Source organism: Terrapene carolina, unplaced genomic scaffold (assembly GCF_002925995.2).
Source record: "Terrapene carolina triunguis isolate 2854851 unplaced genomic scaffold, T_m_triunguis-2.0 Scaffold58, whole genome shotgun sequence".
Taxonomy (NCBI): domain Eukaryota; kingdom Metazoa; phylum Chordata; order Testudines; family Emydidae; genus Terrapene; species Terrapene triunguis.
Window position 1 is genome coordinate 76,971,895 of NW_020664409.1, and position 27,678 is coordinate 76,999,572.

General features: G+C 46.6%; 1 protein-coding gene across 1 annotated transcript in view; it reads left to right on the forward strand.

The window, feature by feature from the left end:
• Positions 1–27,678, forward strand: part of VPS13B (vacuolar protein sorting 13 homolog B) — a 953,533-nt gene that overhangs the window by 443,689 nt on the left and 482,166 nt on the right. Inside the window, exon 20 of the mRNA XM_026663381.1 lies at positions 10,726–10,873. Coding sequence (XP_026519166.1) covers positions 10,726–10,873 — 148 coding nt within the window. The remainder of the gene's footprint in view (positions 1–10,725; positions 10,874–27,678) is intronic.

The following is a 27,678-nucleotide window of genomic DNA, read 5'->3' on the forward strand; positions in this document are numbered from 1 at the left end:
ACACACACACACACACACACACACACACACACACACACACACACACAATTTGTCATATTCACATGGATCATCCTCAGGTTTTGAACCCACAACCTTGAGATCTACTGTTCAGATCCCTTACATTACAGCTCTAGGAGTATTGGGGGAGATATGTTGTTGTTCCCTTTGTGGACCAGCTCATGCAGAGTGCTAAAACACTCTCATTGTCAGTGGGTTACACAAGTATTTGTGAGATAGCAGTGCAGTGCTGGGCATCAATATTTCTGGTTTCTGTTTGTGGCTATGGGAATGGATTGTGATCCAGTGGTTACAGACAGCATCACTAAATGTAACAATGCATTGCTTGGGTCATCTGTGTGAACTGAATCCAGTACCTCTGAATGTAAAAGTGGCCTCTTCCACTTGAGATAAAGAGCCAGATCTCTTAGCACAGAAATACTCACAGTCAGAAACCTTTGTATGTGTAGCTGCTAGAGGGTGATGCAGAAAGACAGTGTTGCAAAATTGATGAGTCTTGGCTCTGTTATAGCTCTATTCCTGGTTTCTATTAAGTTATCAGTAAAATGGTGAATGATAGTTACCCCCAACAAGGTATGAAAGCCTGGCTCATAGTATGGGTTGTGAAGGGCACAGAAATATTAAGAGCAGTCAGTGGAGGAGAAAGGAGTAGAACTCATGGGCTCTTGGCTTGCTGTTTAGTGCACTTAACACTAGACTACAGAACTTTGTGTTCTTTCTCTTTTTCCCCCCACTCCTGCCCCCCAATATATGTGAAGGCTGGAGTGAGGGCCAAAATCACACTTATTTTTATTTTATGACAATGTTGTATGAAAGTCTTATCTCTATAATTAAATCTTATAAGTTTTTATAACCTGGAAGCAGTTACTCATGAGCATGTATTTATTCCTGCATAGAGTCCTATTGAAGTCAATGAATTTTGCAAATCACCTTTTTCTTTTTTTAATTTTGTTTCTCCTCTTATTATGGGAAAAACCTATACAAACAAAAAGGGGAAATGATTTCTGGAGGGACAAGCAGGGGAGCTGAATATACCCAAAGTACAATCTAATATACAAAGTTAACACACTGGTAAACACAGAGAACGTGCCCCCCCCCCCCAATCTCTTTTAGTTATTGAAACATTAGGAGTTACTTGTAACAGTGTCAGGTTAAAAAAATGTAAAGTGAAGTATGATTTTTTTAAGTAGATAAAATGAACCTTTAATCTATTATATATGCCCTGTTTTGATTTTCCAGAAGAGTTCTTTAAAATTCTCCATGTGCTCATTTAGATTTAAGTGATGCTTATTGCCGGCTACTTTCTTCCTGTCACGAACGGATGATTGGTCTTGAAAACTAAAGCGAGCATTGCACGTATTTTAGTCTTGACAGTTATTTTTCTGAGAACTTCCCCCTTAATGTTCCCAGGTGAGCTAGCTGAAGTCATTGGTATAAAAGATAGGAATTATTCATGATATTATCAATTTTAGAAAGATATCACTGAACAATTTGTGTATTAAATTGACCCTATGGAATTTTTTCTCTTACTGCAAAGGGGACAGGAAGTAAGAGAAATTAAAACAAGAAGAAACCTTTTCTGCATTCAAAACCATTCAAAAAGCACTATATAATGGACACCATTTTTATATAGTTTCAATAGCTATTAAATATGCTTAGATAAATACAATTTTTGTTGTAGTGTCTGAGGTCCTTCCAGGTTAATTAGATTAGCAATAATGAGGTTTCTGGTGGACTTCGTGGAGTCTCTGGTTTTTTCTCCCTTTCTGTGTTATAAAAAGTTCTGCTTGGGGTAGTTTACTGGTTCTTTTTTGGATGAGATAGAGAGGGGATGTCTGATGTGAATGTCATTCTGGCTAAGATGGAAAAGCTTTATCCAAGAGATTTATGTAATGTTTCCTAATGGTCATCAGACTCTGGATTAATACATGTCACAACCAAACCCCTTAACTGAGAATGGTTTTGTGATCTTCACTGTCCCAAAGAAATGCAGTTACCCCCTTATTAAAACATGTGAAAGGCTTACTGAAAAAAAGTTCAGTCTTGGATCATTTATACCCCTTTTTCTGCTTGTCACCTTCTTCTCTTTTTCCTATTTGCAAGAATAATTCCCTTTCTGTCCCATACCTACTGATAACATCAGCAGTTCCCTAAGAAGCCCTTTGTAAGGATAGCTGCTCTGGTCGTGTAGGTGGTGGTCTACAGACAGTTGTCCCTTATTCCCCACAAGCTAGCTGTCTGGGACTTCATGTGCTTTTCTCCAGGCTCTGTGCAACTTCTGCAAGCGTGTACTCCAACCAACAGAACATTTATAGTTGCAGGAAAGTGCAACACTATTATATATTATGTCACTGACTGGGGAAGGGACGACTTACTACAACCGGGACGACTTACTACAACCAGGACAAAAGCAGGAAAAGCTAGAGGGGAGCCAAATACAATTTAAAATTTAACAAAAATAATTTTAATTACATCAATATGATTCTCTTATTCAATAACGCTATAAACATTTTTATGACATTAGTTCACTGAGCATAAATACACTTCAAGTTCCCTGAACTTTGATTCATTTATTTCCAGACAATTTTTTTAAACTTTTAAAGATCAGCAGAAAAATTGGTGTGGAATTAGATTTTTCCCCCCCTTTGTAACATATAAGGTATCCTGCCATCTGTCCTGTTTCAGTACACTGCCTCTTGTTACAGTTTCCTCTAGTGTGGTACAACTTTGTATAAAAAGCTGCTATAATTTTTCATAGCTATATTAAGTCTTTTGTACGTTTACCCTTACTATAACAACACTTACTAATAATCAAAAGGTTGGTTTTCAATTAGGTGTAGCAACAAATGTGCAGTAGACTCATAGACCCATAGACTTTAAGGTAAGAAGGGACCATTATGGTCATCTAGTCTTACCTCCCGCAGGATGCAGGCCACAAAAGCTGACCCACCCACTTTCCCTTAACTCAGCTGTTGAAGTCTCCAGATCGTGATTTAAAGACTTCAAGTCGCAGAGAATCTTCCAGCTTGCGACCCCTGCCCCATGCTGCGGAGGAAGGCGAAAAACCTCCAGGGCCTCTGCCAATCTACCCTGGAGGAAAATTCCTTCCCGACCCCAAATATGGCGATCAGTAGAACCCCGAGCGTACAGGCAAGGTTCTCCAGCCGGACCCTCATTTTACCAGCGATGGCATGTTATTGCCTAATTGACTAAAATCACGTTATCTCATCAAACCATTCCCTCCATAAACTTATCTAGCCTAATCTTGAAGCCAGAGAGGTCTTTCGCTCCCACTGTTTCCCTCGGAAGGCTGTTCCAAAATTTCACCCCTCTGATGGTTAGAAACCTTCGTCTAATTTCAAGCCTAAACTTCCCCACAGCCAGTTTATATCCATTTGTTCTTGTGTCCACATTAGTACTGAGCTGAAATAATTCCTCTCCCTCCCTGGTATTTATCCCTCTGATATATTTAAAGAGAGCAATCATATCCCCCCTCAGCCTTCTTTTGGTTAGGCTAAACAAACCGAGCTCCTCGAGTCTCCTTTCCTATGAAAGGTTTTCCATTCCTCGGATCATCCTAGTGGCCCTTCTCTGTACCCGTTCCAGTTTGAGTTAATCCTTTTTAAACATAGGAGACCAGAACTGCACACAGTACTCCAAATGAGGTCTCACCAGTGCCTTCTATAAGGGAAGCAGCACCTCCTTGTCCCTACTAGAAATACCTCGCCTAATGCATCCCAAGATCGCATTAGCTTTTTTCACGGCCACGTCACATTGCCGACTCATAGTCATCCTGCGGTCAACCAGGACTCCGAGGTCCTTCTCCTCCTCCGTTACTTCCAACCGATGCGTCCCCAGCTTATAACTAAAATTCTTGTTAGTCATCCCTAAATGCATCACCTTACACGTCTCACTATTAAATTTCATCCTATTACTATTACTCCAATTTACAAGGTCATCCAAGTCTCCCTGCAGGATATCCCGATCCTTTTCCGAATTGGCAATACCTCCCAACTTTGTGTCATCCGCAAACTTTATCAGCCCACTCCTACATTCGGTTTCGAGGTCAGTAATAAATAGATTAAATAAAATCGGACCCAAAACCGAACCTTGAGGAACCCCACTGGTGACCTCCCTCCAACCTGACAGTTCACCTTTCAGTACTACCCGCTGCAGTCTCCCCTTTAACCAGTTCTTTATCCACCTCTGGATTTTCATATCGATCCCCATCTTTTTCAATTTAACCAATAATTCCTCATGCGGTACCGTATCAAACGCTTTACTAAAATCGAGATATATTAGATCTACCGCATTTCCTTTATTTAGAAAGTCTGTTACTTTCTCAAAGAAGGAGATCAGGTTGGTTTGGCACGATCTGCCTTTCGTAAACCCATGTTGTAATTTGTCCCAATTGCCATTCACCTCAAGGTCCTTAACTACTTTCTCCTTCAAAATTTTTTCCAAGACCTTGCATACTACAGATGTTAAACTAACAGGCCTGTAGTTACCCGGGTCACTTTTTTTCCCTTTCTTGAAAATAGGAACCACATTAGCTATTTTCCAATCCAACGGTACCACCCCCGAGTTTACAGATTCATTAAAAATTATCGCTAAGGGGCTTGCAATTTCTTGTGCCAGTTCCTTCAATATTCTAGGATGAAGATCATCCGGTCCGCCCGATTTAGTCCCGTTTAGCTATTCAAGTTTGGCTTCCACCTCTGATACGATAATGTCAATCCCCCCTCCTTTATTCCTCTCTGTCCTGCTGCCTCTATTCCTAAGCCCTTCATTAGCCTTATTAAAGACCGATGCAAAATATTCATTTAGATATTGTGCCATGCCTAGATTATCCTTAATCTCCACTCCATCTACATTCTTCAGCGGTCCCACTTCCTCTTTCTTTGTTTTCTTCCTATTTATATGGCTGTAAAACCTCTTACTATTGGTTTTAATTCCCCTCGCAAGGTCCAACTCTACACGGCTTTTGGCCTTTCTCACTGCATCTCTACATGCTCTGACCTCAATAAGGTAGGTTTCCTTGCTGATCCCTCCCCTCTTCCATTCTTTGTACGCTTTCTGTTTTTTCTTAATCGCCCCTTTGAGACGCTCGGTCATCTAGCTAGGTCTAAATCTCCTGCCTACTAACCGTTTTCCCTTTCTCAGGATACAGGCCTCGGACAGCTCCTGCAACTTCAACTTGAAATAATCCCAGGCGCCATCTGCCTTTAGATCCCTAAATATGTTAGCCCAATCCACTTCCCCAAGTAGTTGCCTTAATTTATTAAAGTTGGCCTTTTTGAAATCGTAAACCTTAGTCACAGTTTTAATTCTGTTAATCCTCCCATTTAGTTTAAACTGAATTAGCTCATGGTCACTCGAGCCAAGGTTGTCCCCTACAACCATTTCCTCAATGAGGTCCTCACTACTCACCAGCACCAAATCTAAAATGGCATCCCCCCTCGTCGGTTCAGCTACTACTTGATGAAGGAATTCATCTGCTAGCACGTCTAGGAACATCTGAGCCCTATTATTGTTACTAGCATTTGTTCCCCAATCTATATCTGGGAAGTTGAAGTCCCCCATGATTACTCAGTTCTTATTAGTTCTTACTTCCCTAAAAACATTAAATAGTTCTCTGTCCGCTTCCAGGCTAGATCCCGGCGGTCTATAGCACACCCCAAGTACTATCCCAGGGGAGGCTCTAGTAGTTCTTTTACCCAGTGTGATTATTGCCCAGACAGACTCTGTCTTATCCACTCCATCAGTTATTATTTCTTTACAGTTTACCTCATTATTGACATACAATGCCACTCCTCCACCTTTACCTTTGTTCCGGTCATTCCTAAACAGCACGTACCCTTCCATACCTGTACTCCAGTCATGACTACCGTTCCACCATGTTTCAGTTATTCCTATGATATCTGGTTTCATTTCTTGGACCAGGAGCTCCAATTCCTCCATTTTGTTACCTAGGCTTCTCGCATTGGTGTATAAACATCTTACTGTATGCTATCAAGTATCAGAGGGGTAGCCGTGTTAGTCTGAATCTGTAAAAAGCAACAGAGGGTCCTGTGGCACCTTTAAGACTAACAGAAGTATTGGGAGCATAAGCTTTCGTGGGTAAGAACCTCACTTCTTCAGATGCATCTTAAGATAGTCTTAAAGGTGCCACAGGACCCTCTGTTGCTTTTTACTGTATGCTGTTTATCCTTTCTCCCATTAGTTATGCAATTTGGTACGGACCCCGTACTGTCCATACGCCCCCTCCTTCTTATGTCCAATCCCTTACCCCTACCTATATCTGTGCTTGTCTCTTCACCCTCCTTTTCAGTGTTGGAATCTGGCGTGGAGATTAACTGGACATCTCCCAACTGTCTCCCCCAAATTCCTAGTTTAAAGCCCTTTTGATGAGATGAGCCAGCCTCCCTCCCAGAAGTCTATTTCCTTCCCTACTCAGGTGAAGTCCATCCCGTGAGAACAGCTGTCTGTCCCCGAAAGCCTCCCAGAGACCATACATCCCAAAGCCCTCCTTATTGCACCACTCCCTTAGCCAGCTATTTATCCTCACAATTCTGTCAGCCCTTTGCTGTCCTATCCCACTGAAGATAATCTGAGCCTCGACTTCCTTAAGCGTCTTCCCCAGCCTGGCATAATCTCCCTTGATTCTCTCTAGTGAAAACCTAGCCGTGTCATTTGTTCCTACGTGAAGGATGATCAAGGGGTTCTTACCCGCTCCTTTTAGGATCCTTTTCAACCGCAGGTCCACATCCCGTATCTTGGCGCCCGGAAGACAGCACACCCTTCTGTTCTCAGGGTCCGCCCTGGTCACAGGCCTGTCTAACCTCCTCAGTAAGGAGTCCCCAATCACATAAACCTGCCTTTGCCTGGTGACAGTGCGATCTACTAATCTATCCCCTGTTCCCTGTATTCGCAACTCCTGTCTGTTTCTATTTTCCCTTATGGTCCCCCTAGTGCCATCCTGTATCCTCCTGGGGCTCAGTATTGATGCTATCTCCATCAACTCCTCCCCTCTTTCTATGGGACTAGCCGCTCTTCTCTTCTTCCTCACCCTCCCACCATCAGTTGCCACCTGCTGCCTCCCCTCCTCGTTATCCAAACACCCAAACCTGTTCCTGAGTTCTATTTCCCCCTCACTAGCCCTCCTTTTCCTTGGCCTGCTTCTCACGGTCACATGCTTCCACTGCTCTTGTTCTCCCCCCGACATTCTCCCCTCACAGACCATAGTCCCCGCTTCCACTTGCACTCCTGAGCATTCCCCTTCAGCCACTCCTTGCCTTTGCTCCATTAGCTGCTCGAATCCCCTTCTAAACTCTACCAGGGTTATCTCTAAATTTTTGATGTGATAAAATGCTGATGGTAACACTTGAGTGCATCATTACCTTTCCCATCAGATTCATCATCTTCTGATACAGTTGTGGTGCTGTTGTCGTCTGCTATTTCCTAAGCCACAATTTCCATGTCAGTTTGTGGCTAAACCCCAACATCTTGACAATCCCTTTTTATCCAGTTCAACATTGAACTTTCATTTACTGCATACTTATAACCGGCATTTTTTTGCCAAAAAACTGACAAGACTGTATTGGGCATCATCAACAGCATCAGGCTTGCTTTTGGAGAGCAAAGATGAAACAGCTGTTTCATTGTCCAGTACTCATGCATTCAATATATGGCCATATTTTTTCCATCTTTCTCTTGCTATTATAGTCTTGATTGTTTTCCCGACACGTCTAATGGTGTTACATATACTTCTACATTGTTGAGACAATGGTTCAGAACTAGATTTTGTCTCTTAAGACAATTTTTTTCCATCATACCACTTTCATAGAATCATAGAAGATTAGGGTTGGAAGAGACCTCCGAGGTCATCTAGTCCAATCCCCTGCTCAAAGCAGGACCAACACCAACTAAATCATCCCAGCCAGGGCTTTGTCAAGCCAGGCCTTAAAAACCTCTAAGGATGGAGATTCCACCACCTCCCTAGGTAACCCATTCCAGTGCTTCACCACTCTCCTAGTGAAATGGTGTTTCCTAATATCCAACCTATACCTCCCCCACTGCAACTTGAGACCATTGCTCCTTGTTCTGTCATCTGCCACCACTAAGAACAGCTGAGCTCCATCCTCTTTGGAACCCCCCTTCAGGTAGTTGAAGGCCGCTATCAAATCCCCCCTCACTCTTCTCTTCTGCAGACTAAACAAGCCCAGTTCCCTCAGCCTCTCCTCGTAAGTCATGTGCCCCAGCCCACTAATCATTTTCGTTGCCCTCCGCTGGATTCTCTCCAATTTGTCCACATCCTTTCTGTAGTGGGGGGCCCAAAACTGGACGCAATACACCAGATGTGGCCTCACCAGTGCCGAATAGAGGGGAATAATCACTTCCCTCGATCTGCTGGCAATGCTCCTACTAATGCAGCCCAATATGCCATAAGCCTTCTTGGCAACAAGAGTGTACATTGTTGACTCATATCCAGCTTCTCATCCACTGTAATCCCCAGGTCCTTTTCTGCAGAACTGCTGCTTAGGCACTCGGTCTCCAGCCTGTAATTTCATTGTGTCTCATAGTCTCTGGTCATATTTTCCAAGCCACTGCTTTAATTTGGCATGCCAGCACTCTTTGCCATGTCATATCCAGAAATGCCAAATTGTAGAAGAAAAAGATTCTCAGCTGTAGGCGGTATAGGGTGACCAGATGTCCCAATTTTATAGGGACAGTCCCGATTTTGGGGTCTTTTTCTTATATAGGGTCCTATTACCCCCACCCCGTCCCGATTTTTCACATTTGCTGTCTGGTCACCCTAAGGCGGTAGGAAAGATTCAATCATTTTTGCCATATAAAATATTCATAGAAGGATAAGTGGCTAAATTTTCAAAAGAGAAATGTATTACTAAATGTGTCTTGACAAAAGTGTGCTTGACAAATTTTCTTATGACCTATCTTTCCGTATGGAAAATAATTTTATGCCATAAACCTTATCTTGCTTTTTCGGTGCTGACTGAAAATTCCTTTTGCCTTGCTAGAATGACTTTTAGGGCTTTCTGGTGCATGGCTTGTGTTTGATGGGCATATCCTGTGGTGTTCTATTGTCTACAGCAGTGGGGCTGCTCTTTTCTGTCTCACATCCCACTGTAGGTGCATTCAGGTTGGTTTCTTTGGGGTATGATTAAAACATGCTACTTCCTCAATAGATGTTGGATTTTTCTGATGAGCAGTTTGTTTTTCTTGCACTAACTTATTTTCCTAGTGGAGTTCCTAAGTATTATTAAAGGTGTTTAGCAGTCACTCGTCTATGGACGATATTTTGTGTGTGTGCACGATGCTTAATGCAGTAATCTGTTTTCCATTGGGGGAAATTTACAAGCACATAACCCCTGCCTCACACAAACTGTTTCCCACAAAGATTCCTCATGCAACGTGTGAGGTTTCTTTTTTCTCGGCTGTATGAATTACATTATCACTCTGATACCAACAAATTTAAACAGCAGCAAAAAACTTGATTAAAATATGTGTAACCCTGTTGTCTGGTCTTCAGAGAAACGTATCATCTGTAAATAATAAACAAAGCAAAATCAGCATTGGGAATGTGTACTAGTTCTTTCCTACTAATGGTCAGGCCTGGGGGAAAAAAATCTCCTATTTCCCAGCGACTGTTGCCAGCTATGGTGTAGCTTCTAAGACAATTTGAGGGGCTGTTTACTTAAAGAGCCTAACGGTCAATTGTGTAGCAATGGCCCACCGTCCTGTCATTTTGATTTTTTGAATAATGTACATTAAAAAGAAAACTTGTCTTGATGGCTTGAAGACATATCTTAGAGCCAGGCACTCTGTTTTCTAATCTCAGCACTGACTGTTTGGCCTTGGGTAAATCATTTAATCTCTCTGGACCTGTTTCTCCACTCCATAAAATGGGAAAGTAACACTTACTTTAGGAATGGATTCTAATACCCTTACTCATATTAAGCAATATCTTACTTCATGTGTAGCTTCACTGATTTTACTCAGACTGCCAAAGAAATAAGATATTATTCAACATAGTAACTGTAAGAAGGTGGTCCTTAGTATTTAAGGTATAGATTTCATCTTTTTTTTTTTCTATAAAGCACTTGATATACACATGGCATTGTGTAAATAATAAAAATGTTTACTTCATCCAACATTTTGAGGTTTAATTAGTCAAAGTTTGTAAATTGCATTGTATATAAAGAACTGTACAATTTATCATCATTATTATTTATTAAAATGTCTTAGAATTCATATCTCGCACAAACATCTTTCAGTTTCTGGGAACCTCAGACTTCCAGACTTCATTTTTTCTTTGGTCATTGTCATTTGTCCAGATTTAGTCTTTAAATTTCAGTTAGTTTACAGATAAAATATTACCATTTTGCTGTCTTTGACATTTTTTGATATTTCAGAGCATTTTCAGGAACAAAGAGTTGTATGCAGAAATCTGGATCTAAAAATATTTAAAGATTTTAATCTATTTAATACATACTGAAGGAGTTCAGTGTGCACATTTTTCACATTATATGTGCTTGAATTATAATTTCAAGTTATTTTTCTAGGAGTTTTTTTTGGGCAAAGTAACAGTTTTTGATATGCTTTCTATGATGATGTAATGTTCTATCATATATATTCATTGTCTCTGAATTAGTCACCATGTAGCACTTACTTTTTTCCTGTTTCTAGCAGCCCCTAGGAACTGTTCCTCTTGGTATGCCAGTAACGAGAAAAAAAGAGGATGAGGTGTCAGTTGGAAGCACGCCTTTGGCAAAGCAGCAGTCAAATCAAGCTTCTGAGTATGCCAGCAGCCCTGTCAAAACAAAAACTGTAACAGGTATGTTCTCATTTTAATTGAATCTGGCCATTTTGTCTTCTCACCCCCACATAATACACAAGCATTTTTAGCAGCATTACATTTTTCAGACTTAAACAGTTCGTTTTAAAACGCTCACTTTATTTACAATTTATGTAATTAAAAATCATCAGATTTTTCAATTCTAAAACACATTTTATTTGCTTCTTGTTTTGCTATTAGTATTGAGGTCCATGCTCTTTCAGACCGTGATCTTGCTAAGCTGGATGAAGCAGATTCACTTACATTAGAATTTTAATTATTGTCTTGATATATAATGTCAATGGGACTACTCACATAATCTCGTTCTAGCATGTTCAAAAGTCTTTGCAGTATCAGGGTCTTATGTTTAAATAAAGTACAATGTAGTATTTTCAAGACCACCTAGTTATGGAAAATGTATTAGCCACCACTTTGTTTTCTGTCTTTAGCAAAAACTTAAATGCTGGAGTAGTTTGTGGTCCTTAACAAATGTCTATGCTTATGTTGTAGTGTGCTATTACTGATTGTCAATGGACATGACAATCTGTACATTTCTGGGCTATCATAGCGTGCTTCAGTTATTATAAGACACAAGCCAAAAAATTGATTCTATCCATTTAAAAAGTGTAGTAATCCTTATAAAATACATGGGACCAAATTCTGCTTTCATTTACACTGGTGATTTTCCTGCATAGAACTTATCGTTGTCCTCATTGCTATGTTCTTCTGTCAGCACTATATGATTGACGTCTTTAGGAATTTGGTTTGGAATCTGGCAAAAATGATGCATGGGTTAATAGGTTCCCAGTTGATGAGTGATTTTTCAGCAGAATCTGTTATAATGAGCACTACTCCCTCTGTGGGTTTGTTGTCACTACAACCTGAGTAAATGAGATGTTTCTTCTTTTGCTTGAAGTGCTTGTTTTCTGCACTTATCAATCTGCTCTCATTGATACCCAGAATTTAAAGTTTATAGTTGTCCATCTCCCTCATGATCGCTGAGATCTTTGGTATTTGAAACGTTGTTCTCATGTTCCAGTAACCAACTCTGAAGTGTTTTATTGTGCTAGCATCAGTTTTTGGGTTCCTGGCTTCCAGAGACTGGCTTTCACCAGGAGCTGTCATGCAGCATTAGGGGTCAGCAGAGTTAATTTTTAACAGAGTGGTAGCCTGATTCCATTTTTATAACCAGTAAGATGTTTCTACAAAGCCAAATGGTTAGCCCTGAGTTCAGCCCTCCCCACTTTACCTGGGCTTGGAACCAGCAGCCACATCAGTGTGCAGCAGGTGGGCTTATGTTGTAGAGCTAGCAGCTGAAGCTGAAGCTGATGATATGATAGGAAACCACAGAGCTGTTTACCAAGTGACTAAAACTCTGTGTGAAAATTTCAAAACAGGACATGAGCCAAGAAAAAGCAAAGATGGAAAAATGCTTACAACTGAGGTAGAACAGAAAAACAGGTAGGCAGAGCATTTCAAAGAAGTACTCAGTAGACTCAGCCCCACCACAGCACCAGATCTGATGAAATGTGAATCTGATCAACTTGACATTAACATTGATCCAATAGAGATATCAGAAGCACAGGCTGAAGTCAAAAAGCTGAAAAATAACAAAGCAGTGGAGGATGATCAAATTACTGCAGCAATGCTAAAAGTACTTGATACCCCCATCTAATGAAATTTACAGAATTGTTCAATGAAGTTTTGGGAAAAAACAGTCCTCTTGACCAATGGAAACATGGAATCATCTGAAATACACCTCTACTCCGATATAACGCGGTCGTAGGGAGCCAAAAATCCCTACCGCGTTATAGGTGAAACGCCGTTATATCGGGGTAAGGGCGGCAGGGCTCCAGTGGTGATTTAAAGGGCCCAGGGCTCCCCGCAGCAGCCAGAGCCCCAGCCCCTTTAAATCGCTGGCGAGCCCCGCTGCCGCAGCCCCAGGGTAGGGGCGGCAGGGCTCCAGCGGTGATTTAAAGAGCTCCGGGCTCCAGCCGCTGCGGGGAGCCCGGGCCCTTTAAATCACTGGCCGAGCCCTGCTGCCGCAGCCCCGGGATAGTGGCGGCAGGGCTCCAGCGGTGATTTAGAGGGCCCAGGGCTCCCCGCAGCAGCCAGAGCCCCGGACCCTTTAAAGCGCTGCCCGAGCCCCGCTGCTACCGTGCTATATGCGAACCCGTGTTATATCGGGTCGCTTTATAGCGGGGTAGAGGTATCACCAACTAGCAGCTCATTTGCACCAGAATCAGAAGGGAGTGCTGGAGATATTTGGGGCATATACTTTGGATGACAACACACAGACTTCCACATGAAGCTTGTCAAGTGAATACCAATTGATTTAAGGAAATGAGGATGCCTTAGAGCAGTGGTCCCCAAACTGTGGGGCGTGCCCTCTAGGGGGACACGGAGGAACATTTAGGGGACACGGCGGGGCCTGGGTCAGCCCCCCTGCTCTGCTCCGGCCCTGTCCCAGCCCTGCCCCAGGCCCAGCTATGGCTCTGCTCCTAGCAGGGCCGGCTCCAGGCACCAAGCACCCAAGCTGGTGCTTGGGGCGGCACCTGGAGGGGGGCGGCGGCGCGGTGCTCTAGCCGCCGCCGCGGGGGAGAGCCGAGTCCCCCCCGGCGCTCTGGCCGCCCTCCCCCCGGCCGCCGGGGGGAGAGCGGCGAGCCCCGCGCGCTGGCCGCCGGGGGGGGGGGGGGCGGGGGCCCGGGGGGGGGGGGAAGCCGAGCCCCCGCCGGGGCTCGCCGCCCTCCTCCCAGGGCTCCGGCCGCCCTCCCCCCCGGCGCCCTCCCCCCGGCCGCCGGGGGGAGAGCGGAGCCCCCGGCGGGGCTCGCTGCCCTCCCCCCAGGGCTCCGGCCGCCCCGGGGGGGGGGGGCGGCCAGAGGCTTTTTCGCCTGGGGCGGCGAAAAAGCCAGGGCCGGCCCTGGCTCCTAGCCATACCCATGGCACCCCCGGCTCCCACTTCTAGCTCTGGTCCCACTCCTAGCCCTGGCTCCCAGGGGGGTGCGGCCTGCGTATGATGGGGGCATGACCGAAAAAGTTTGGGGACCCCGCCTTAGAGAAACCTTAAAAAGAATCCTAGTCAGGAAAGGCAGAATAGTTGAGCGAACACCACCGAGCAAATGGAAGCAGCAACAAATGACAGAGATGAATGGAAGAGATGGTTTCCACCCTATGTGCCAGCATTGGTGTGGGAAGGATATAAAATGTGTGTGTATGTATTTTTCCAGGTATTCAGTAGAATTACTCAAGATTTTCATTGATATAACTGAAATCAGAATCTGGTACTCTAATTCTAGTGCTTTTTTATTGCTATTTTGTTACTGAATTAATGCATTTGAAAAGGAACTGTGACAGAAAATATGCCTTTACAGTGGATATTACAGATATGGCTATGACATCATTGATAGTGAAAACATCTGAAAATTGTCCTAATAATACACGTGTGCTTTCAATGGTTAATATTGATATGAAAGATTGTTCTGTAACTAATTATGAAGCCACAGTGTGTGTTCTGAAATTGATTATAATGTTGTCATAAATATGTGACTGTGACTGACTGAAATTATGTGAATATTTGTGAATATAATTTCAGTAATGAACCATTGATCAAAAAACAAAATAGAGTAGAATGGTGACAGGAACCCAAGCTGAATATATCTATTTTTTCATAAACAGAAGAGGAAATTTTGGGGGAAAACATAGTCTTTATTAACACCATATTCATGTTAAATCAGAAGGGTGGATTACAAACTGGGATTTTCAAAGGGAAATGGAAAAGGGAGTTGGGAATGATAAACTAGGAAGGTAAAATCTCTACCCTTTGCTTCTTTCAAATATTTCCTCAGAACCATTCTGCAGTGATGCCTATAAGAAATCAGTCAATTAAAGGTGGTTTGATGGACAAACAGGATGTCTATTGGCACTTTATCGATTTATCATTTTTAAAAGATTATAAATGTGTATATGTACATTGTGAAAAAGCAGAGGGAGAGAGGGAACTGCATGCAGGAGACTAGAAGCCTGGAGCAGACTTGCTAAATGAGCCAACCGGAGACATCTGGTGCAGGGAAGGAACCTCTAGCAGCTGGTTCCTTATAAGAGAGCTATTGCTGCTCTGGAAAGAGGGGACTGACTCTGAGAAGCTGCAAGGGAGTCAGCTTGGTTAGGGCACCTGCAAACTGGTAAGAGAGACTGTGCAAGTAAACCTTTTCCCACTCCCTCTGTCACTGAGGTAAGAGTCATGCCCTGGGACATATTTCTGGGGACTCTGAGAGTGATTGGGGAAATTCATTTTTGTGTGTGTTTGTTTCTATTTGCATTTTTGGAACTTTGTAAATAAAGAAACCAGACCCCAAGAAGGGCTGTGATTGAAGGAGAAAGACTATGGGGTGTGTGTGTTGTTTAAAGACCCCTAAAGAAGGGGAAATGTGCAGGGCATTACAGAGGCACTTCGGCCACCAGACATAAAAAATGTATATATTTGACTATATTCCTCTTCCACCTCACCCTTCATATGCCTCTTATCTCATTATATTGTAGGCTCTTCAGGGCAGAGACCTTGTCTTCATATGTGTTTGTTCAGAGTCTAGCAAAATGGGACTTATATTTTGATTGGGGTTTCTGGGTGTTGCCATAATTCTCCTTCTTCTTTTAGCCTTATTCCCATTTATATGGGGTTGGCTCTTCAAATCCTTTTTCTCCATTCCAGTCTTTCTTGACTCAGTTCCTCAGAAACTCCACAACTAATCAGATCTCTTTGTATGACATCTATCCACCTAGTTTTGGGTCTTCCAACTCTTTTCTTACCCTCCACTTCGAAGTTTAATATCCTGTTCTTATTTGAGTGATTGCACATGTGCATTACTCTCTTGATGTGTGCATGCCCCACAGTTGCCATACATTTTTCCTCGGTGGTGCCTTTTGGGGCGGCTCGAGTACCCTCTACTGCCACACAATGTTGGTGCCAGTAAGAAGCACCCAGGCAACCCTGTCCCCTCTCAGTTCCTTCTTACCTCCTGTGATGGTCACTGGAACTGCTCTTCTTGCATTCGCAAGTTCTCTCTGTGGACTTTCCTCTGTATATTGTAAATAGTTAGTTAGTTTTAGTTTAGTTATTAGTTAAGTAGTTAGATTTCAGTGTTTATCTTTTTTTGGCCAATTCCCAGTGCCCAGGGATGCCTCGGTCACCAGGCTTAAAGCCTGCATTTCCTGCAACAAGGCTATGCCTGAGTGACCCACACACAAGTTACTTAAAGTGCCTGGGGGAAGCTTATACTGGGGACCATTGACAGATCTGCATGGATTTTAAGCCTCACACAAAGAAGGATTGGGAGGCCAGGCTAAAGTTTCTGCTCATGGAGGAGGCACTGAGATCTCCATCTGAGTCAGGCCAATCAGACTCAGCACCAAGTGCCTTGGCATTAGTAAGGAATGCTCCTCTTACTGTACCAGAATTCACATTACCAGTTGGCAGTGCAGCTGCTTGCATGTTCACAAAGTGTATAGCCATATTGGCAGCTTTCCTGAGGAGATTAAAGGTTCAGGTCTACCTTATCTACCTTATCTGGATGATTAGCTAGTCAAGGACTGGTCCGTGGCTCAGGTTGTGTTCAGAGTTCAACTCATCCAGTTGATGTTCATAGCACTAGGCCTTCTGATCAATGCAGACAAATCTACCTTTTGTCTGGTACAGAGGATAGAGTTTATTGGGGCGTTGTTGAACTCTACCTAGGCCAGGTTGTTCCTCCCCAGGTTACAATTCCAATCAATCCAATCGCTGGTGACACACTTCAAAGGTCATCCAATCACAATCGCCTGAAACTGTGTTGGGCTCCTAGGCCACATGGCCTCATGCACATATGTGGTACAATACAGAAGACTGCATCTCAGACCTCTCCAGACATGGCTGGCCTCAGTATACTCGTCAAGCCGTCTCCATCTGGACATTGTGCTCACGGTACGCTCACAGGTTCTCATCTCTTTGAATTGGTGGTTGGATCCTCTCAATGTTTGTGCAGGCGTTCCCCTTCATCCGCCATCAACCATCAATTACACTGGTCTCAGACGCATTAGCCCTCAACCATCAATTACTCTGGTCTCAGACGCATTAGCGCTAGGGTGGGGAGCTCACCTGGGGCTCATCAGAACTCAGCGTCTTTGGTCTCTGGCGAAATCTCTCTCTTCATATCAATGTCATAGACTCAGGGTGGTTTGTCTTGCCTGTCAGATGGTCCTGCCTCATATCAGGGGCAGAAGCTTATTTGTTCTTACAGACAACATTGCAGCCATGTTTTACGTAAATAGGCAAGGAGAGAGAGCTCACTCTTCCCTCCTTTGTCAGGAAGCAGTTCACCTATGGGAATTTTGTATAGCCCATCAAGGCCTCTTAACTTCTGGAAGCGTAGAACAAGCTGGCAGATCATGTGAGCAGGTCTTGCTCCCGTCTCAAGTGGTCTCTTTGCCCGGATGTAGCTAGAGGCATTTTCCAGCACTGGGAGACTCCCCAAATAGACCTGTTTGCAAACAAGGACAACAGACAGTGTAACCAATTCTGCTCCCTTCAAGGCTGCAGTCCAGGTTCTTCTTCGAGTGCTTGCTCATGTGTATTCCACAGTAGGTGTGCGTGCTCGCCACATGCACTGGTGCCGGAAGTTTTTCCCTAGCAGTACTCATAGGGGGAGCACTGCTGCGACCCCTGGACTGGCACCTCTATAGCGCGGTATAAGGGGAGCCACGCTCACCCCACCCTCAGTTCCTTCTTGCCGCCAGTGACCGTGCATCGGAACTACTCGCTCCAGCTTTGCTGTAGCTCGTCCCAGAACTCGTTCGTTGTTAGTAGTACCTGTATTAGTTAGTTCATTAAAAGTTCCAGTTTAGTTAGTTAGTGTTCGGGCCGGGGCATGCCCCGGGTCCCAGGGTTTAAATCGTGCGAGTCTTGCAGGCGCTCAATGCCCAGAAGTGACCCGCACACCGACTATCTCCGCTGCCTGGGCGAATCTCACATCAGCAACCGCTGTAAGATCTGCAGGTCCTTTAAACCCAGGACGAAAAAAGAGAGAGACATTAGACTTTGGGCCTTTCTCACGGAGTCGGCACTGGCTCCAACCCCGGTACACCGAGCGGAATTGGCACCGGGCACTTTGTCTTCGGTGCGCGGCGATCTCCCGGCACCTTCAGGTGGCCAGCACCGCTCCCCGTCGAAAAAGCAGAGGAAGGCTCCGTCTTCTCAGAAGCAGGGTGAGGCTAGACCTGCGGCGGGCAACCCCAGTTCCCCCCCGGGCTCTAGAGCTCCGACTCAGGTCTAGCGGAGCAGCCCGGTTGCGCCGACTCAGACCTCTCCGGCTGAAGTCTGCATGCCTTCGACACTGCAGGCAGCCAAAGACATTATGACTCTGCAGGTGCCTGGGGCACCGCCGGCACCCAGACCCCGCTCTAGAGGCAAGCCGCTGCTGGGCTCTCGACAGCTGACGCCGACCCGACACAGATCCTGGTTAGGGGACCGCTCTTGGGCCCGCTAGCCACTCAGTGTCCTGTCAGGACACAGCCTCCGCTCTCATCGCCCTCCAGGTTGTCTGGTCGGGTACCGTCGGAGCGGAGTTCCAGGCACCGCTCCACGCCGAGTACAGAGTATCGGCGGGACAGGCGCCGACGCCGTAGATGCTCCCACTCTCGGTGGAGCTACCGGAGCCACTCCCGGCACAGATGCCGTCATCGGGCACGCTCCAGCTCTCGCGCGTCGAGGCACCGTGACCACGACTCCCGGTGGGGATCGCCAGCTCCCCGTCGTCGCGGATCCAGGCGTTGAAGCGTCTCGAGGAGTAACAGCTCGAGGCAGCACCATTCCTCGACGTCGGAGTCCTGTGGCAGACGTCATTCTCGGCACCACCGCGCGTACCGCTCGCACGGCACCGATAGGTCGTTGGTAACCCCGACCTCGACCTACACGCAGCGCCCTATGACTCAGCCGGGCCAATCCAACCAGCTGGTCCTGCCAGTGCCGCACCAGAGTCAATGGCAAGGGCCCCCATGGCAAAGCCAGTGGTGCCAGTGGACCCTCTGGCCCCCCGGGCACACCCAGCAAGGCCCTCGGTCGATAGCAGGAGCATCGGAGGCTCCTTCAGCCACGGTATCCAGACCTCTGAGGGATAGATCGGCGGGTCACGGTTCCTCAGCACTGCACGAGGAGTCCGACCAAGGGGTGGATCCCGTGGCACCAGCCAACGTGCAGAGCCCAGTACCAGCCCCCTCCCCCGCACCGGATGACAAGATCACAGCCCCGCCCCCCTGTGAACCGCAGGAGGACTTCAGGGCTCATCAGGAGCTACTAAAGCGAGTAGCATCCAGTCTCCATCTCCAAGCTGAGGAGATGAAGGGACCCTCGGATTCGCTGTTCAATGTGCTCTCATCCTCGGCACCGGGCAGAGTGGCCCTCCTGCTCCACGAAGGGGTGGCTAACATCTCCAATGCCCTCTGGCAAATGCCAGCCTCCCTTGCCCCAATATCGAAAAAGGCGGAGCGCAAATACTTCGTGCCCACGAAAGGGCACGAATACCTTTATACCCACCCGGCCCCCAACTCCCTAGTGGTAGAGTTTGTAAAATCACAGGGAAAGACAAGGCCAACCAAGACCCGCACCCAAAAATAAAGACTCTAAAAGACTGGACTCATTTGGCAAGAAGCTTTATTCGTCCGCCAGCTTCCAGCTCCGGGTGGCCAACCACCTGGCTCTCGTCAGTCGATATGAGTTTAACTTGTGGGGGTCACTGCCGAAATTTGAGCCTTCCCTTCCGGAGCATGAAAGGAAGGATTTTAAGGCACTGGTGGAGGAGGGCGCTGCCGCCGCAAAGGCTGCTCTGCAGGTGGCGTTGGATGCAGCCGACACAGCTGCTCGGTCCATGGCCTCAGCCGTGTCCATGCGCAGGGCATTGTGGCTACTGCTGTCCGGACTCTCCGCAGAGGCGCAGTCTGTGATGCAGGATCTTCCCTTTGACGGCAAGGACTTGTTCGCAGAACAAACAGACGTGAGGCTCCATGGCATGAAGGACTCACGTACCACCCTTCAGACCCTCGGGCTCTACGTCCTGCCCAAGGAGAAGCCTAAGACACAAGCCTCCGTCCCTGCACCCCAGCCGAAACACGAGCCCGCCTACAAGAGGTCCAAAACCCAAAAGAGGCGACCTCAGAGGCAGTCTTGCTCTGCCCCACAGCCTGGGACCTCCAGGGGCAAGCAGCAGGGCAAGAGGCAGTTTTGACTGGTTGCAGGAGGGTACCCGGGGGACCCCCCGAGAGGACCTTCCTAGCAATAAAGTTTGCTTTCAGCAACTGCTTGTCTGCGTTCCTTATGGAATGGTCCCGGATAACATTGGACCAATGGGTCCTCAACACCATTTCCCAGAGTTATACGCTACAATTTGTCTCGCCCCCACCCTGCCTCCCCTCTCCCCCGGATGGTAGGGGGGACCCGTCGCATTTACTCATGCTACAGCAGGAAGTGGGTTGTCTCCTTAGCTTGGGAGCCGTGGAGAAGGTTCCGTGGGAATTCCGGGGAAAAGGGTTTTACTCTCGTTATTTCCTGATCCCCAAAGCGAAAGGGGGGCTCAGACCCATCCTGGATCTGCGAGGCCTCAATTGGTTCATGGCAAAATGACAATTTTGCATGGTCTCTCTGGCATGTATCATACCCTCTCTGGACCCTGGCAGCTGGTATATGGCCCTGGACCTTCAGGATGAATACTTCCATATCCATATATTCAAGGGGCACAGACGCTTCCTCCGCTTTCTGGTGGGGTAGGACCATTACCAATTTACGGGCCTCCCCTTTGGCCTGTTCACCGTGCCCAGGGTATTCACAAAGTGTATGGCGGTGGTGGCGGCGGCCTACCTCAGACGCCGAGGCATACAGATATTCCCCTACCTCGACGACTAGCTGCTCAAGGGCACCTCGCGGTCCCAGGTACAGAACTACGTGGACCTGCTCTTGGCCACGTGTGCCAACTTAAGCCTTCTAGTAAACGAGGCCAAGTTGACACTGGTCCCGGTGCAGCGCATAGAATTCATAGGCGCCTTCCTGGATGTCTCCAAGGCCACAGCCTCCCTTCCCCAGGACAGGTTCCAGACCCTGAAGGGACTTATAGCCTCGGTCACGGAGTTCCCTGTCACCACAGCCAGGGCATGCCTGCGGCTCCTGGGCCACATGGCGGCGTGCACGTACGTGGTCCGCCACGCCAGGCTTCAGATGAGGTCCCTCCAACTCTGTTTGGCCTCAGAGTTCTCCCAGGCCCGGGACAAACTGGACAAAGTCCTCTCGGTACCGGCACGGGTAATCACCACGCTACAATGTTGGTCCTGCCCGGCCAATATGCTCCAGGGAATTCCCTTCCGGGACCCGACCCCGTCACTAGACCTAGCGTCCGACGCGTCGGACCTGGGCTGGAGGGCCCACATAGGGAACTCACAGACCAAAGGGATGTGGTCAGCCGTGGAGCTGTCCCTTCACATAAACGTCAGGGAATTCCAGGCGATATGCTTAGACTGTGTGGCGTTCAGCTCACAGTTGCGTGGCAAGGTGGTCAGAGTACTCATGGACAACACCGCCGCTATGTTTTACATCAACAGGCAAGGCGGGACGAGGTCCTCAGTCCTCGGCCTGGAAGCCCTCAGCATCTGGGAGTTCTGTGTAGCCCACGACATCTCCCCGAAGGCTTTCCACCTGTCAGGCATCAACAACACACAGACCGATCGCTTGAGCAGGGTTTTTTCCTCCCAACGCGAGTGGTCGCTCCACTTGGGGGTCATTCACCAGCTCTTCCGAGCGTGGGGCACTCCCCAAGTAGACCTGTTTGCAACCCGACAGAACCGCCATTGCCACAGGTTCTGTTCCGGGGGGGAGGGGGAGGAACGCTATGCTGTGTGTGTATGTGAACTCTGATTTATTTGCCTATATTACTGCTTGGAAGTCACCAAGAGTGGAATGGACATGTGCAATCACTCAAAGAAGAAACACGGTTAGTCACCTTTTGTAACTGTTCTTTGAGACGTGTTGTCATATGTCCATTCCAGAACCCCCCCTCCTGTTCCTCTACATCGGAGTTTCTAGAAAAAAGGAACTGAGATCGTCTGGGCACTTTATACTGATACTAGCGGCCCAAGGCAGCAGAGGGCACTTGAGCAACTCCAATAGGGGAAAATTTCTGATGACTGTGCATGGGGCGTGCATACACCAAGAGTAGAATGGACATGTGCAACACATCTCGAAGAACAACAGTTACGAAAGGCTAGTAACCATTATTTTCCCATATAGTTTTCTGATCTTCTTTTCACATGTCCAAACCATCTAAGTGTGGATTCCCTCAGCTTTTCTATAATTGGTACCAACATCACATTTCTCCTAATTTGTTCATTCTGAACATGGTCCATCCTTGTAACTCCAAGCATCCATCTTGTTGGGTTTAGTGGGTATTGGGTGTCATTGGTGGCCTGTGATATAAAGGAGGTCAGACTAGATGATCAAGTGGTCTCTTCTGGCCTTAAACTCTATGACTCTATTAATATTTTAATTTCCACTGTATTCAAGACCTGTGCTTACAGGTGCTGCCTTTAAATAAATATTAAATAATAACGTTTTGGGAGCCCTCATTTCCCATCCCACTCTTTTACTCTAAGCTTCTTTGCTCTCAGTGTTGATCCTCATATTTCCCTCAGGCTGGAAACCATAGGCTGAGGAGGAATACTTTTGCATGGAACCCAGGAACCCAGAGCAACTTCATAAGTGTGAAGCTAGTAGTTGGGAGAAAGCAAGTGGGAAGTATGAGTGCTAGAGCTGGGGAAATACCCTCTGGAAAGCCAGGGAGGTGAGAGTCTTTATGAAGTGAAGAAGAAAGGTGTACTCGGGAGTGGGAAGGGAGGTGGGCCTGCTACTTGGAAAAGGAAAAGTAAGAGGGAACTAGGATAAATGCATATTTGGCATTGAGAACTGGTTAATTTGCAATTATGGAATTTTTAATGGCTCTTCAAAGTTGTTATGGGGGGAAGGAGTGGGGGTAGGCGCAAGTGTGTATTTGTACCAAGTGAGTTTTTCAAAACTTGGATTCTGAATTACACCTACAAAAACTGCACACACTTTCATTTTGCACAGGTAATTGCTCATGCAAATATTTACTTGCATGCACAAATGCAACATTAGTATGTGGCAGTTGCCTGTTTATGCAAGCATCTACTTTTTATCTGGACATAACTTTGGACCTGAGTTTTGAGAATTCATCCTTATGGCTGGCTCATTCTCTTTTTCAATTCTCTAGCTGATTCTGACCTTTGACCTTTGCTACTATCTTTTTCGTAAGGGAATCAGATTTCCCATTGCTGGTAATGGTCAAACCAGAAATTATTAGTCAAAAAGTCTGTTGGTCAAAATCTTGAGATGTCAAGAAAGGTGGTGATGTTGATTTTACAGACAACCTCTTTTTTTTGTAGCAAAAATTGTCGCAAAAATTGATAAATGATAAATAACGGTAATAATAAAGACAAACAACACTTTTCATGGGTCATTAAAGTCCTCCTTAGTTTTCTAATGCAAAACTGCTCAATTTATATTAAAAGTGGATGTTGAGAAGTCATGTTTTTAATTATTTAGCAAAATGGACATTACTGCAGCAAAAAAGAAAACTTCCTTGTTAGATTTCATTTATATTAGGAATCGCTCACTTTAATCATGTACTTTATCTTACTAGTTTAGACTAAATCCCATTCCTTTTATGATTAATCGGGTATTTAGTTTCATTGTAAAATAATTTCATGGCACAGAGTTTGACACTAATGAATAAAATATGATAGCTTTGTTTCTCTCAGGAGATAGAGTGGTTTGACTAAGTATTCTATTTTCCTTTTTGAATTAAAAGTAGTTAGTCTTTTGAAGAATGCATTATGGAATTTGGCATAGTTAATTCTTGCTTTGTTAAAGACTTCCAAATTATGTGAAAGTGGGAAATATTATATATGACAAACAAAGCTACAGCACAGCACTGTTTGTTTAAAAAAAGATCTCTTCAAAATTTGTTCTTTTATCTTTTTTAAGATTGCAATGTACATGACAAAATGTTTGGTTCTAATCCTAGACCTCAACTTTTAAATATGTGCACATTTTTGCATGCTCTGGAGTTGCAGGTGTAGAATGCATGATGTACAGATGTAGATAGGAGTTGCATCTGCACACGGATATGCAGATCTCTGGCTTGCCCATGTACATTTCGTGCACATGGAGTTTTATGTACACATTTAAATTTAAGCCTCAGTGTATGTACAAGGGTTTGCCGGGGCTCGACCCCCTTCGGGGCGGCGGGGAGCCACACCGGCTCACTACACACAGTTGCTGGTCGAGGAATTAGTCTGGCCGCGGGGTCTTCCTCGGCAGCCCTTGCGGTACTGGAACAAATACTGTAAACCCAAGCCCTGGATCAGGGCGGGGCACCAGAGTCAAGGGCTCAGGCCCTCAGGCAGGGCTGAGCAACAATAGTACAGTTAGTAGCAAGCCCAGGCCCTAGGTCAGGGCGGGGCAGTGCAGAGTCAGAGCTCAGGCCCTCAGGCAGGGCTGAGCAACAACAGTAGGCCCAAGCCTCCAAAGGCCTGGGAGAGGGAGAGTCTGCCACCCAACTCGTGGGTGGCAGGGGGGACGCAGGCCCTCCCACTCCACTGCGTCCCAGCCCGGGGCCCAAGCAGTGGCAGAAGACCCGCTGCTTAGTCAGTGGGTATCCTGGCCGCAACACTCTGACATGGGCTCTGGCAGTGCTGCAGCCAGACTAGGGTCAGCTGTCCCCGGGCTACTTCCAGACTCCCCCTCAGGTAGTACCTGGGTCAGGGTGTTGTCCTCTGGGGGGTCCAGCACCATACGTTCCTCGGCGAGCGGCGGGCCCGGCAACTCCTCTGGGTAGCGGGCAGCAGGGTAGGCCCGGCAACTCCTCCTGGTAGCGGGGCAGGGCAGGCCCGGCCAGTCCTGGTGGCCACCTTGGGCCACGGGGTTTTCCCAGTCACGGGCTAGGCTGGAGGCATCTGGCCTCTCCGGCAGCTGGGGCCTTACTGAACTCTGAGGGCGAGCCTTTATACTTCCGGGTCGCCGCCTGACCCTCTGAGGGGCGGGCTCAGAGCTCCCTAGCTCCGCCCACTCCTGCCTCCGGAGGGGCTCTTCCCTCTCCGGGGCGGCGGGGAGCCACACCGCCTCACTACGGTGTATAAAAGTAAAAGCTAAAACATTGTTGATTAATAAAAGTAACTTAAAGGGACATCATGTCCACCTCAAAGGGACCCCTAATGGTAAAGAGAGATAGTAGGGTTCTGGAAATGTTGTCACTCTTAGCCTCTGTACCCTCCTGTTTTTCATCAATAGCTTGCTGGAAGTGGATGGGACAACAGATGCTTTATTTCTAGAGTTCATATTGTAGCCTATTGGGCAGAATTGGTTTCTGGTTAGAGGATTTAGGGAGGGAAGATCTGGCCCGTCAGTGAAGTTGAAGAACACTAGACTTGAACTCCCATTTCCTATAGTCTGTGATTTGACTAGCTAGAAAGACCTCTGTTGTGGATGTGAGGCCACAGGAGATGGTAGTTATGAGAATTTGGAAAGGTTCAGTTGTAGAAGGTGAGGTTTCCCCATCAAAAGAATTACAATTGACTCTTTACCCTTTCTTTCAGCTCCTCTTTTCTGCTAGAGATGTATAACACATATTGGAATATGAATAAATTAATACGTAGTGTGCTAATCTTAAAATTGTATATCTGTGCCTTTATTCCATTTCTTTATTCCCTTCACTGCCATCTTCTAGTTTAGTTGACTCTGTCTAACATATTTCCAGTTTCATTTTACCTTTTTGTATCTAGAGTTTCTTCATAGAGTGGTGTCCCTGTGGGTGCTCCACTCTAGGCGTCGGTGCATCCCTGCACAGGAGATTTCTTGCAGCAGTACTTGGCCGAGGGAAGGGCGCGCACAGGAGTCGTCTCGTGCAGCCATTGGCACCTCCTGTAGTGCGCGCTCCCCCGACCGTCCCCTCAGTTCCTTCTCAACTGTCCTCGGCTGCAGATGGAGCTCCGTGGCAGTGCTCTCTTTGATACTTTCTGGAAAAAAAAAAGTTACAAGTTACATAGGAACTTCTTTTTAGTCTATACTTAGTTACATTGTTTCCTTAGTTCCTCTTAGAAGTTTTTCTTCAAAAAAAAAGGGGGGGGGAGAAGAAAGAAGAAGGCTTTTTCTCTCCTAAACTCCCCTTTGGGAACAGTTTCTACAGTTTACCTTTACAATTAACTCCCACCCTTATCTCTTGAAAGGCAGGAGAGGCTTAACTGCAGTCCTGCCGGGCTCAACAGGAGTTAAAAAGTGTGACTCCTACTGTGAACCGATGCCGGTCTCTGATGGCCACACATCCTGCATTCTCTGTCTGGGAGAAACTCATATCCCAGAAATGCACACATTGCACCAACTTAACATCAAGGGCAAGACAGGACAGGGATCTCCACTTGAAAATGCTTCTGCTGGAGAAATCCCTCCACAAGAGACATCCTCTGGGGAGTCTCACAGACCGAGATCCCTGAGCTCTGATAAGGTTCCGACTTCCAAAACTGTCAGGAAGCGAGCCTCGACCTCTCCAGCAAGGGTCTCTCAGAAAAAGAGAGCTTCCCCAGCGAGGTCTTTACCCTCAGTGCTCCACTCATCCAGAGTGAGCATTTTACGAGGCACCGGGCTCCTCCGGCACTGTCTCTCAGCGGACCCCGGCTGAGCCCCATCGCGTGGCACCGGAGTTGAGACGTCAAGTGTCCTCCACGGCACCGACTACCCCGGTGCAGAGCGTGGCACTGGCAGCGGCACCGCGATCAATGCTTCCGCCACCAGCACCGACCCAAGACTTGATGCCGCTAACAAGCCAAACCCGGCACCGGTCAGCGCTCCAACGGTCGACCGCAACCCCAGGGCAGGACCAGCGCAACTCCTGCGTCCTGCTGACATAGCAGTTTCTTCAGCACCGCAGTCACCACTGCTTGGCACCGAACACTCCTCGAGCTACATAGCACGGTACCATCCTTCATCTCCTGCACCACCCTCCATGCATGGTGGCGAGGAAGGAGACGTGCAGGACATCCTCTTCTCCTCTCAACGTTCATCTCCATCACAGATGAGACCTACATGGAATGCTGTGAAGCCGAAGCCTCATCCCTCAGAGCATTCACAGCCCTGGTATGCACAGCACTGGCCTTACCAATTACCACCTTACCCCATGCAATGGCCACAATGGGGTCCTTCGCCCACATACCAGAACCCCTATTCTGGTCCCCCTTCCCCAGCAACAAGAGGTTCCAGAGTACATCTATCATTACCACACAGAGAAACCTCTGACCCCCTGAGACAGAGATAGAAGAGGAAGAGATACTATATCAGGCAGACCTGGATGATTCACCACCTGCCCCACACTCATCTTCTGCACTAGACAAAGCGGTGACGCCGTCTACCCCTATGACACCAGATGACCTGAAACAGTTCCAAGAACTCTTCAAAAGAGAGCAAACTGCCAAGAAATTGCCTTACATGAGATGCAGAAGAAACAACATAATTTGTTAAAAATCTTACGACCGGCATCATCGACCAAGATTGCCTTCCCCATGGATGAGGCTATCATAGAGCCTGCAGCGGTAATATGGCAAACATCGGCATTGGCACCACCTACCAACAAAAGGGCTGACAGGAAATACTTTGTTCCAACCAAAGGCATGGAATTTTGTTTTCACACCCTCAAGCCTGCTCTCTGGTAGTAGAGGCTACTAACCAGTGC